General features: G+C 34.5%; 1 protein-coding gene across 2 annotated transcripts in view; it reads right to left on the minus strand.

The window, feature by feature from the left end:
• Nucleotides 1-14,077, minus strand: part of LOC110443648 — a 32,608-nt gene that overhangs the window by 7,205 nt on the left and 11,326 nt on the right. Inside the window, exon 2 of one of the 2 annotated variants that reach the window (XM_021487996.1) lies at nt 719-845. In XM_021487996.1, the coding sequence (XP_021343671.1) occupies nt 719-845 (127 nt within the window). Of the gene's footprint in view, nt 1-718; nt 849-14,077 lie in introns of both variants that reach the window. The other variant, XM_021487995.1, reaches the window with a different exon arrangement.

The following is a 14,077-nucleotide window of genomic DNA, read 5'->3' on the forward strand; positions in this document are numbered from 1 at the left end:
AAGTATTAGAAAAGTACCAATTCCACAGTAAATGAATAAGATGTTGAATGTTGGCATTGGTGTTCCCTTTTCGTTTCAAGCCGATTCTCCTATAAAGGGCAAGCGAGCAAGTGTATGAAAAATACCAATTCCTAAGTAAATGGACAACAGGTTGAGTGTTGGCGGAAGTGTTCCAATTTTAGGTTCAAGCGGCTTGCCCCTGCGTGGGGAGCTATCTGATCACTGACGATCGACCCAGAATATATCTGTTCTACTTTCGTGTCTCGATGGACGACATTGCTATTCATACGATGATACGGTCATATTGGCATGATTTTCTCTTCAATTATTAATCTATATTCGAGCAAAGGACGTCATTAATGGAGATATACATCAGCAGAGAATCCTATTTTGACAAGGTAATTGGAATCGCTTCGGAATTGCACGTTTTTTATGTTAGAATTAATGGATAATGCTTAAATACCACACAATATCCGGTATTCTTTTTCCAGATTTTGTCGCTGTTATTGCAGTGGGTTTTTTTGATTGAGGACAATACGAATCACTACAACTTTTTCCCCGAGTTAGAATTCATGTCTAGACTGCAATAACGCTGGAGAATAGGTTACGACAATGAGTGAATAGTTTATCCAATCTTAAAGCGGACATCCTTTTAATGACCATTACAGAACTTATCACAGAGTACATATCCTCAAGGCGAAAAGAAATGAGCCCAAACCTTGTTTCCTGTCGTCTGAACCTTTCCTTGCTCCAGAATGGCTATCAGCATTCCTTACATCTTCGTCGTCATCAATCCATGTCTCTTGAAATCGGACAGCTTCCGGTTTTTCCGCTGAGTTTGTTATCTGCTAAAGATATATGCAAATGATCAGTTATTGACTAACATCTCTTACAGACCTCATTGATAGATTTTCAGGAAAATGTTGAAGAAGTAGAGTAGAAGAAGCGTCTGCATCAATACTAGAGTAACTATTAATGTGACGGACCGTAGCCGACGTATTCCATCCTCAGACGGTTCCTCATGTGTATGATATGTCTGGAATTAATAAAAAAATAAAAATAAAAAATAAAAATACCAGAATGACTGGGTTGAAAAAGAATACGGTATTATTTGTTCATAGTATACTCTAATATATTAATAAATCCTTAAATTGATTGCCAAATCATTATTTGTTAGTAAAATAAATTATATTTACTTGAAAGAGCATCTTACTATGCAGAGTAGTATATAAAAAGTATAGGCACCCATGATGATTCCTAGTTACCCATCCTCAAATCATAACCCCCTTTTATTGAACAATATATTTACAGTATATACATATCTATCTCAATATTGATAATTTTGCGTTGATATTTGTTTGTTAAAATGACAATATGCGTTCATTTCCTTTGGAAATACTCTATGTCTATTTACTTACATCACAAAATCAATTCTATAGTTTATAATTCCGTATAGCTTCTTAATTTTGCTAAGTTGTTGGAGCACCGGAAGCAATATTCATGTCTTCGACTAATCATTTCTTTTCGACTGATTCATAAGCCAAAGATGAGGTTTTCTGTGTGAATAGCATTCTGTTGCTTTTGCGAAGCTCTACAGGGGATTGTACTGAAATTGTTTACACTTGAACATCGTTCTACCTTAACTAATTCTAACTCGTGTTTTCATGCTAAATACATTTTTCAAACCCTTACATTTTTCACCATACAGTTTCAGTCTATTGACAGAAACCTTGAACCACTTTTTCTATATTTTGATCATGTCTTTCCACTAATTAGCAAGCATATGTTGTATGTGCCTGCTGGGAGAAAGACATGCTATACCGCCGTGGCATGGCCACCATCAAAATGTCAAATAAATCATGATAAGTTAACGTACATCAGGAATCGATCATCGGTACTCTAAAGACTGCAAAACCCCCAGACACAAGTTAGAATAAGGTAGATATAGTAGAGAATAACAATCTACTCTAGGGGTACTCTTACGAGATAACACAATAAATAATTCAGCGCGGTCTTAATCAGTCATCTTGTAAGCATTATGCTCAACGCGCCATATTTTTCTTTGCCTCCCGAGACATGGGTATGATTTCCGTCTGTGTCCAATATTCATCAGACACTTGAACCGGTTTTTGCTCTAGTAAATGCAGACGGACAGCAATTGTATGTTCTATTATTATTCCTCATCCGATGATGGTGTGGTTTGCTATGTCATTTATTTGACAATATTTACGATAAGTGAGAATTAAGACATTTTTAACAAATTAAAGACAAATGAAAGATTTGTAGGAACTGTTATATTATATTTCTTTAAAGAACTACCCGATTTTTATAATGTTTGTTGACTGGTTATATTTAATAGCCAATAAGTCTGGTTTGTTTATGATATGAATTGCCATTCACGAGAAGATGTTTAAAATATTTTGGTGTATTATCTTTATGAGCTAATAAGTCAGGCTAGGTTTGTTTATCATACGAATTGCCATTCACGAGAAGACGTTGAAAACGTTCTGGTTGCTATCTTGAATTTCAAGAACGTTGTCAATTTGTATTCAGGACCACGCACCAATTATTCTTTACTACTGAGAGGTCATATAATATGCTTTAACTTGAACAGGTTTCAATGAAAGGGCACGGCATTAAGTTTGGATACAATGATAAATATTGTCCAGGGCAAGGAAGGACGCATTTCTACCGATGACTGAACTGAACAGTAAATGATGAGAATCTCAACTCATCATATACAATAGATAGAGCGTTCATGCAAACATTTATATTTATTAAGGCTTACATTAAGAATAAAAAGTGTAAATATGGACATCCAGGGTTTCAAATATAGTTTTTTAATTTAAGTATCGTGTATCCTAGATTTTCCTGTTAACTGTGATTATCAGTAAAGGTATGCCTTTAAGTATCATGTTCACGATATGATTTCGAATTTAAAACGGAAAAGTATCTAGCAAGATATTCAGAAGAAAAAAAATCCGTAAAAGTGTAGAAGTTATCAACACATAAATTTCTTGCAAACGTGTCTAAATGCAACTGAATTTAGGATGTCGATTTCTAATTATCTCCGGATATTTTTAGTCAGTAACATGTCCCTTATTTATAGAAACGATAAACTTTAAAACATGAACACACATGACAGCACGGGTTTAATTCGGTTATGTTGAGGTTATATTCCTTATATTCGGCTTTTGACTGTTTCTTGAATTGCGACATTTGTTGCTTTTACAAGCATCACCATCTTGTTGAATTAGTACCACTAACATCTGTACATAGAGCTCTTATCTAGGTTCAGATCATTCAACTTGTGCTTCTCCATTGGAAAATTGATAGTTTTGTCTGCATCATTGACCTACTGCCCATATTTCAACTATTGCTATTTCAACCTTTGCCATTCCTGTCTTCACGTTCGAAAGTGTCTCTGTAAAGGTCTTTTTCAAAATGATGTATCCCAGCAGCTTTTGTGGTTTCTGTGACGAAGTTGTCAGTGTGTGGGTACTCCGAAATTACCTTTATCACTTGTCATATCTTTGATGGAGGTCATCGCTGTTTGACCTTTGCTGAAGCAAAATCCCAAACAAGTCAACAAAATATACTCAAGGAGAAACAACCTATAAACAATAAAGGCGGGTTCATGATACACCATTAAAGTAGACAGCGCCGGATTAATCCATATGTCATCCATAGTTTCATATACCGCCATGTGACGGACGAACTGAATGGGAAACCTGTGCTCAGCAAAATCTCTGAAGGTTAATCAATGTCGGGCGCATGTAAATGGCCGTACAGCGAGGAAACGGTCCCTGTGGTCTTACTGCTCTGTGTTTATTGCTTCTTTTTATCACAGACGAACATTGTCGAGTATTTCACAACATGTATCATACAAAGGTCAGAGGCTTGAGGCTGGTTTTCAAAAGATCAATTACATGTAATGAAGGTTTGCCAGCGAGCAGTTCTTGTTCCAAGACTGTATGTTGACTTTTCTACGGAATTTATATGCACCAAATCTAAAGCTTTATAACTTTTTACACTCAGAACATAATTGTTAACTATATTTTGTTTATTTCATCTTTGATCAAATGCTTTATCAAAGGTATAGTTATACTAGGAAAAACAGCATCCTATGCGTAGCTACACTTGTTTGCAGTGGTGCGAGGATCCTTAACAGAAGCTATAGTAGACTTCATCAGGGGAATAGGAACTTGATGCTGGATCTTATTTTCATAATCCTTTTTTAATTATTAATATTTCACTTATCAACATTCATTACGTCATTTTTTTATTTTACGAGGTGCATGTCTTCTTCACTTAAATTCGCTATAATATTTATAAACAATGGTTCGTTAAGCACTTTTCGAACATCAATTCAGATACATTTTGAAATAAAACATCAGGAAAATTGTTGACTGTCGATTTGAAATCCTGTCAGTCTTTTTTAAAACACAATTCCAATAATAAGTGTTTCTAGAAATTGCGTGGGCTTCGTTCATAATACTGAGCAGTAGGCAACATCCGACGATGCATTTATTTTATTTTATTTTCTAAAACCCTTCGATGACATTTTCTTCTGACTTTTCAGATATAATGAGTTTGCACAGCAGTGTTGATTTACAAAACAACTAACATCAATTGGAACGGGACAAAAAGCTTATGCCTGTATTCCTCATTGAGTTAATTTCCTTTGATGAAGACCGAATCAATAAGCAGTAACGCGATAATTGTATACTGGCGCACTTTCGGAACCTGAGTGTCAATCGAACCGCGTTAATCTAACCACCACTAATCCGGTCGTCCCGCAACCAAGCCAGTGGTATAGGGGACAGATTGGCCATCTTCCATACAAAATTTCAAAGTAATCCACCTGTTTTACAATCAAGAAAATGCAGCCTGAAGTGATTCTCTCGAAGCATTTTCTAAGGTTGGTAAATACATATTTTATACGGGTTCATATTGCACAGCCAGTTAGATGTTAATTTGTGCCATTTCAAAGATTTTCGTACGATATGTACCCTGTCATCGTCGTCGGAGAAATGTTTACATCAAAGCCTATACTCACTCAACAATGTACGGGTTGGCAATCAAACTGACAAGTCGATTCGGCTTTGTTAAAATGTATGGACACTTTGGTGTTAGCATAGTACGAGATGACAATCAAATCAGAAAGTCGATTCGGAAACTCTTTGTTTGGTTTTTGGAAGTAGATTTACGATAATTGATATGTTGTGTACATGAGCTTTCAATGTATTCCAATCATATTGACTATTGTCATCAGTTAGACTTATATATGGAAGCACATATATGCAGAAAAACGTAGAAACGTATGCATGTACCAACACTGGGATCAAGATGCTTTCTATTTATCTATACTGAATTCACTTAATGCGAGGTCTTTTTTACCGAGTGTTTTCAGTATAGGAACTTATATCAATTAATGTACATTCAAACCTTGATATAATGTCACTTCCTTCGTCTACCGCCAACATATTCCAATGTCACCTTTTGCTGTTTTTTAACATTTGATTATCGATGTATCGACAACCCTTAAGGTCCTAATTTGGCTGGTCAATGGTTTGCAGTATAACGAGCTTTTACGGGAACAAAATAGAATACTGAAGTATTAACAAAACCATATTTTGAAAAAACATCGATAAAAATATGGCAATATATGAACAAAGGAACAATTTACATGGAGACCCTTGCAAAAATACAAGGACCATAAGACAAGGTGTTCAGAAAGTTAGGTCACGTTCTTACATCGAAAAGTCGAGTAGTGACCTCAAAATTTACATGGAGACCCTTGCAAAAATACAAGGACCATAAGACAAGGTGTTCAGAAAGTTAGGTCACGTTCTTACATCGAAAAGTCGAGTAGTGACCTCAAAATTTACATGGAGACCCTTGCAAAAATACAAGGACCATAAGACAAGGTGTTCAGAAAGTTAGGTCACGTTCTTACATCGAAAAGTCGAGTAGTGACCTCAAAATTTACATGGAGACCCTTGCAAAAATACAAGGACCATAAGACAAGGTGTTCAGAAAGTTAGGTCACGTTCTTACATCGAAAAGTCGAGTAGTGACCTCAAAATTTACATGGAGACCCTTGCAAAAATACAAGGACCATAAGACAAGGTGTTCAGAAAGTTAGGTCACGTTCTTACATCGAAAAGTCGAGTAGTGACCTCAAAATTTACATGGAGACCCTTGCAAAAATACAAGGACCATAAGACAAGGTGTTCAGAAAGTTAGGTCACGTTCTTACATCGAAAAGTCGAGTAGTGACCTCAAAATTTACATGGAGACCCTTGCAAAAATACAAGGACCATAAGACAAGGTGTTCAGAAAGTTAGGTCACGTTCTTACATCGAAAAGTCGAGTAGTGACCTCAAAATTTACATGGAGACCCTTGCAAAAATACAAGGACCATAAGACAAGGTGTTCAGAAAGTTAGGTCACGTTCTTACATCGAAAAGTCGAGTAGTGACCTCAAAATTTACATGGAGACCCTTGCAAAAATACAAGGACCATAAGACAAGGTGTTCAGAAAGTTAGGTCACGTTCTTACATCGAAAAGTCGAGTAGTGACCTCAAAATTTACATGGAGACCCTTGCAAAAATACAAGGACCATAAGACAAGGTGTTCAGAAAGTTAGGTCACGTTCTTACATCGAAAAGTCGAGTAGTGACCTCAAAATTTACATGGAGACCCTTGCAAAAATACAAGGACCATAAGACAAGGTGTTCAGAAAGTTAGGTCACGTTCTTACATCGAAAAGTCGAGTAGTGACCTCAAAACCACAAAGCACACTTATGAGCATGATAATTAAAATCGATCTTAATAGCACACAAAGAAATAACATATTTCCCAATAATATCATGATGGCGACCCTTAAACTTGAGCATCATCTTCATCAGCCTGCATCTGTGGAAACCCTGTATTTGTTCGTCTATTAGTCGACGTAATTTCACAGGAGTCATGATATTCGGAGCAGGCTCTTGAACACCGAATCTAGGGGAGCAGGGGTGCTACTATCAATAAAGGGAAAATCACGAATATGAAGACACTACTAAACCTATAAGCACCTTCATTTACAGTATCTTAATTACCTTTATTAATGTACAAGTATTTTTGCTGTATAATTTATAATTAAAATATGTTCTTTGGTGATAAATAATCCGCGAACATAAATACACAGCAAAAACTTACACGGTATACATATGTGTTTTACAAACACCGTCACAGAATATAAAACAAGAAAATGTCATCTTTTATTTATGTATACGTAGATTAATGGCGTCAATTTGGCCCCGGTTATATGAATCCCTACTTCCCAACCACCTAACCAAAATTAGGATAGACAAATATATGTATAGCCCGAGACTGTCTGCATTGGGTAAACAAAGCCAGACGGCCCGGCTGTTGACACTCATACTTGTGGGGCTTTTTGTAGGGTTGTTAACGATGTCACGTGTCTGCTCTGATACAGATTCTGGATGTTTGTATATGCAAATAAATAAAAAATAAAAAGCAGAAATCGTCTGGAAGAGGCTTAGGTTGTTTCTAACGTTCCTTGTAAGAGCACAATATCGATCCGAGTGTGTTTTTAATAAGATTTTGGTTCGGAACTGATATGGCGGGAATGTCGCTGCTGTGATACAGCAAATCTCCTTATATTGTCGGAAAGTTATTTTCGCAACAGTGCTGCAAACGATTAATCCAATTGGTTTGAATTCGGTTGAATTATTTTGGAAATTATTAAGGGTGTAGGAACCTTCAATCTTACACCCAATTTCACGTGACATCCGCAAAGTATTTTTATCTCGTTCGCATTTGTAAAAAAAGGGGTTTTAACGTGAATCAACACCAAACAGAACAAGACAAAACATCATCGTAAAAAATATCATTACTTAGTCAATACAATGTTCATTGTTTTTTATGGACCTTAGAGCATTGTTGACATTAAACACCGGACGTCATCGTAGGTCAATATCAGTTTCGAGGGACATTGGATGGCCCTCACCAAGACTGATTCATTGATTGTTTTTAAACCGATCTAGGAGGATCATTATTTTCGTGTTTTCTTAGACGGAAATGCTGAAACATAAAAGCCAAGCTACATCGCATGCCTCTAATACTACAAGGAAAAAACATGTTTAGTCAGCTGATAAGCTAAGCACCGTGAATGTACATTTTATGACAGTTGTGACTACAGTAAAAGGTAGATTAAGCCGACTGCTTGGAATTCAATACAAAAGTTTCCTTTGTTATTCCCAACAGAAAACTGACAACGCGGGATCTATTTTCATCAAGATGATCACAGAGAGGCATTAAATTTACTTTCCAAAATATTTCTTCCTCAAAACATCAAAAGACCATTTTGTTCGTGCCATGGTCGATTTTGTTCCATATATATGTATTTTTGTGCGCTACGACATATTACGAGCTCGTATATCACCCTTGATGTTTGGTTTTATTTAATACAAAGCTTTCCATGCTTTGTCTCAGACACGAGATTGCCAGGCATATTAATTCCCAACCTTTATGCATAGGAACTTATCCGATATCCAATAATGATGTTTATATAGATAAGGTGTAGCTGAGTTTTGCTGCTTTGTAAGTAAGCCAGTTACAAATATTATTTTTTTTTTAATTTAATTTTTTTTATTTTCAAAGATTTTCAGAACATGTACATTATACAGAACATCACATCAACACATATCCACACATTCACACATATCTACTATTGAAATTATCAGCAACCTCATCCTCCTCATCATCCTCATCATCTGATGCTGATTTTATACAATCACCAAGACACATTCAATTTTCACACACTTTCACACATAGAATAGACAAAACAAAGAGAGAGAGAGAGAGAGAGAGAGAGAGAGAGAGAGAGAGAGAGAGATCAGACTGCCAAATCTGAGAAGATACTAAATAAAATAAATAACTGCTGTGAGTATTTGTCAATATTTTGTTTTTTTTAAGTAGAATAACAACTAATAACTTAATATAAATAGTCATAATATTCAGGGTTAGTTGAGGTCAAGCTCTACTAATTTTAACCATTTTTCCCATTCAGAAGTAAATCTTCTAAGGCCTTGTTCCCCTTTACCACGAGCAATATATTTCTGAACCTTATAGTAATCTTTAATCGAATTGACTAAAGCCGTCACATTAAGTGACTTATGAAAACATCTGGTTTTGTATATATATTGTTTAATGAACAGAGTAATTTCATTATCAATTCTGGTATAAATTCCAGTTTGGTTGATAAAACCAAAGATCATTGATTCTTTATTTAGTGAGAAAGGAATAGTGAGAGCACTTAAAAGACTTTCAAAATTGCTCAGAAATTTTTGTACTTCCCTGCATTCCCATAAAACGTGGGTAATTGTCTCCCTTTCTATGATACAAAAAACACAGTGTGGGTTATTTACAAGTCCAATTTTGCATAAATAAGAATTGGTTGTTAAAATATAATGATTAATTCTAAATTGCAACCATTGCAATTTTGTATTTTTTGTAACCCTGAAAGGAATAGCATATATTTTCCCCCAAGTTTCCTGATTATAGTCGAATATAGTTCCCCATTTTGTTTGAGCAGTTATTGATGCATTATTTCTGATAAGTATATTATAGAAGTCTTGAGAACCTTTTTTCTTCTTTAAAATTATTACAAGATGTAACGGTATAATTGGGTATATCACATTTTTGTTTGGCAAATTAAGTTGTTTCAGATAATTCTTTATGCTTGTTATCAAGCCATGATATTCTAGATAATTAGTTATTGTACCATGTAGATCACAAAATTCCTTAAAAGACAAGAAAGAGTAGTCTGTGTTGTTTTTCAACAAATCATTAATTATCATAATCCCGTTTTTAAACCACTTACTATAAAAAACAACTTTATTACCAACAGAAATATTTTTGTTATACCATAAGGGTGTCTTAAGTAGGGCAAAATTCTCATTTTTAAACAGCTCCTCTTTTGCTCTTAATTTATACCATGCCCTAAACACATCTTTCCAAAACACATTTTTGCAATTTCCTTGAACTTTATTAAGGTACTCGTTTCCTGAGTTAGCCAAGATATGAGGATTTACACAAGATTTTAAAATGCTTACCCATTTACCTTCTGATCTAAAAAACCTTCTTATCCAACTTATTTTCAGAGCTTCAATAAAAGACATTAAATTAACCATTTTTAGCCCACCTTCTTGATAATTTTGGATTATTATGTCCCGTTTAATCTTATCAGTTTTGCTATTCCATAAAAAATTGAAAAGAACAGAATTGAGCTGTTTTATAAATTTTTCAGATGGATTAGGTAAGGAAATGAACAGATGATTCATCTGAGAAATTAATAAAGATTTAATGACATTAATTCTACCAATAGGTGTGAGCAACCTTCTACTCCAGCTCTTAATAAGAGCTTTAAGTTTAACTAATTTTTTATCAAAGTTCATTTTAGGTATTTTGCAAAGATCTACATGGAAATCTATCCCAAGAAGAGTAAATTTATTAACTCCCCATCTAAGATTCATATTTGGAAGGAGAACATCATTGCTGTATTTTTTACTGCCTATCCAGACAACTTCAGTTTTACCTACATTTACTTTAAGACCAGATATTTTTGCATAAATATTTAGTTCATCAACCGCCCCTTTCAGTGATTTTTCAGAACCATCTAATACCAGAGAAGTGTCATCTGCATACTGAGAGTTTAAGATGGGACAGTTATTAACCTTTATACCAGTTATACTCTTATTGTTTCTAAGGCGGATTGCTAAAACTTCTGCACATAGTATAAAAATATATGGAGCGATGGGATCTCCTTGACGACATCCACGATTTATTTTGAAAAAAGCTGATAAATTACCCCCCTGGTTTATAGCAGAGCTTGAATTACAGTGTAAAATTTTGACCCAATTTCTGATATCGTTTCCAAATCCAAAATATCTAAGTACTTCGTCTATGAATTTCCAAGAGACAGAATCGAAAGCCTTTTCAAAATCAACCATTAATAACATTCCAGGGATATCATTTTCCTCTGTATATTGCATAATGTCATAAACCAGGCGAGTATTTTCTCCTACATAGCGTCCCGATATAAATCCTGATTGATCAGAGTTTATAATTTTTTGTAAAACTAATTTGAATCTACTTGTTATTGATCCAGAAGCAATTTTGTATACAATGTTTAATAGAGAAATAGGTCTCCAATTCTTTATAAAATACTTTGATTTATTAGCCTTAGGTATACAAGTAATTATTCCCTGACGTTGTGTAATAGATAGCTGACCATTTGAAAAACCATAATTTAATGCCCTAACCACAAAATTACCTAACTGATTCCAAAAACATTTATAAAATTCTGATGTGAATCCATCTGAGCCTGGGCTCTTATTACTTTTCATATTCTTTAGTGTTATAGATGCTTCTTTAAGTGTAATAATACCTTCCAAACTGACCGCTTCTTCAACATTTAATCTTGGAACATCAAAATCTTCTAAAAATTCATCCAAATCTATGTCATCGACTTCATTATCAATAGAATACAATTGTTCATAAAAAAATTTCACCTCATTTAATATATCTACTTGTTTAGTTAGAAATTCCCCATTTTCCTGTTGTAACTTTGGAATGATTTTTGATGTAAAATGTCTATTTTCTAAATTAAAAAAATAATTGGTAGGTTTTTCACCCTCATCAATCCATAAGGCTTTTGCACGTATTATACTCCCTTTTATCCTATGTACTCTAATCTTTTCCAATTCCTTTTTTTTCTCAAGTAACTTGTCTAAGTCTACATTATTCTCATTTTCCAGTTCCTGTATTTGATCTATTAAGGTCTTTTCCCTTGCCCAACACTGTTTCTTTTTATAGGAAGAATATGAAATTGACTTACCTCTAATTTCCATTAATAGTGTTTCTAAAAATAACTGATCATTTATAACAAACTGTAAATCTGAATCAGGTATATCATCTATATTTTCAGGATTATATATAGGACGGCAATACTGTAATTTAACTGTTTTAATAGTATCATTAATTATATTAAGATATTCCAGGTCATATAATAAAAGTATTGTCATCCGACATGCAATGTGTCCTATTCGGAACATATTTTTTTCAACATGATAAACATAACTGAGCTTTGAGAAATACATGGAGGTAGGGCTTTAATTTTATTTGTAAATTTGTTGAAATGATGTCAGGATGAAACGTTTTATTTGCCAGTCAAATTAACAATGCAAATTCTAAAAATAATTCAATTGTTATTTTCAATAATTTGAGAGCATCAGACGTTGATGTCAGATGCAATCATTTTACTGTTTTTTAAATATTAGTATCAACCATATTTTACTCTTTTCATAATTTATTTGAAAGAAATATGATAAAAACGAAAGTTATTATACAGAGAAAAGAAAACAGAGAAGGAATGTACCAATACAGGAATATCGGAGGCGAAACCAGAAGATGCTGTATACGGTAGGTACCATGTTTTATTTCTCATTCAGCAAAACTGTCGTGGAATCATCAAACTGTACACTACATGTTACTATCTTAGGGAAAATGATTTATTTTTATTTTTATGTTGAAGGCTTCTAAATTACTAATATTGAGATTGCAAATTCAAAATATTTCCAGAACACTCCCATAGGAACACATTCATATAAAAAATAAAAAGGTTATAAACCCTTTTATAACTTTAAGAAATTGGGAACAAATCTTTTTTCTGGAAATTCGTCAATTACATCATATTTCTTTGGGATTATTTTACAACATTATCTTATGATTAAAAGTGAACGTCTATTTCATTGCGCATTCTACCATATATATAATATCGTGAATGTGTATCTGCCTTTGGAATTTATAACTTTGTAATAAGTCGTTACCACCAAGATGTCATTAATGTCTTTAATATCCTTCTTGTATGACATCGGGAATCGCAGTTTCAAGTCGTATCTAAGAGACAATTACTAGATCTGAAGAGAAATCAAAACACCCCTTAAGGGTTCATAATGTTTCTTAGCAGGACATTTTATGGGAAGCAAAGTATATGTCGCAGTAAGGTAGCATGTACCCTTAACCGAAAGGAACTGTGATACATAGGTGTCAACACTCTTGCGACAAGCTGTGCAATCTAATGGACACAACCAGATATCTTTATTGATCTCGCCCTGTCTAGCAAACCGACTTTACACAACACAATGACATCTCACCAGAAGAGGGCCCGCCGCTAATAAAACATATGGCTCTCCGACAATCCGATCACAACCAGTCCCTCGGGTATCATCGGCAGTCATCGGCATTTATCGGGTCTGTTTGGGAATACAAACAGAATGCACACAGATTGTTCTATTTCATTGTCGTGAAGGTATTTGCGGCATTTCTTGCGTTTGATCATCAATATATCGTTTGTTTAAAGATGTAACGTAATAATGTGATTGATATATCAAATGGAGATGGCGGCCAATACTAACAGCGTTACAAATACAGATGATGAATCACGGATCCGCCAAAAAAGGAGAATATAACATGTTTCTTTAAAATATTGGTTTATTACTCAGGATTTAATCATGATTATTTATAATTGTATAACCAAGATGTTGAGCACAAGTCAGCCAGACGTTCATATTTATTTGTACATTGTTACTACATATGTATATTAAATATGGACTTGAGCAGGGCTCCAAGGCGACATGTAAAATATCATCCAAAGCAAAGCCTCACTAAAACATGAACATATTAATTATATCATGAAAATATAAATTACATCACTTTAACCAAAAAAAAGAAACGGGCATGGTGTCATTGTCAACTAGGACGTGAAGGAATTAAATCATGAAGTTACTTCTGAGCATTGCACAGTTGATCATGACGTCATCATAAAACACTGTGCCACAACGACAAAAGAAGACGGAATGTGGTTGCTTAAGCCCTTCGGGGGCAAAACCACTTAATTCAGCATTCCGCCGAGTTATAACGTGTTCAGCTTCAAAAGAAACCCCGCTTCTGCAGGGAAGACCTAATACCACCGATCTCACGACAGCCTTACGCTTAAACACC

Source organism: Mizuhopecten yessoensis, unplaced genomic scaffold (assembly GCF_002113885.1).
Source record: "Mizuhopecten yessoensis strain PY_sf001 unplaced genomic scaffold, ASM211388v2 scaffold716355, whole genome shotgun sequence".
NCBI classification, from domain to species: domain Eukaryota; kingdom Metazoa; phylum Mollusca; class Bivalvia; order Pectinida; family Pectinidae; genus Mizuhopecten; species Mizuhopecten yessoensis.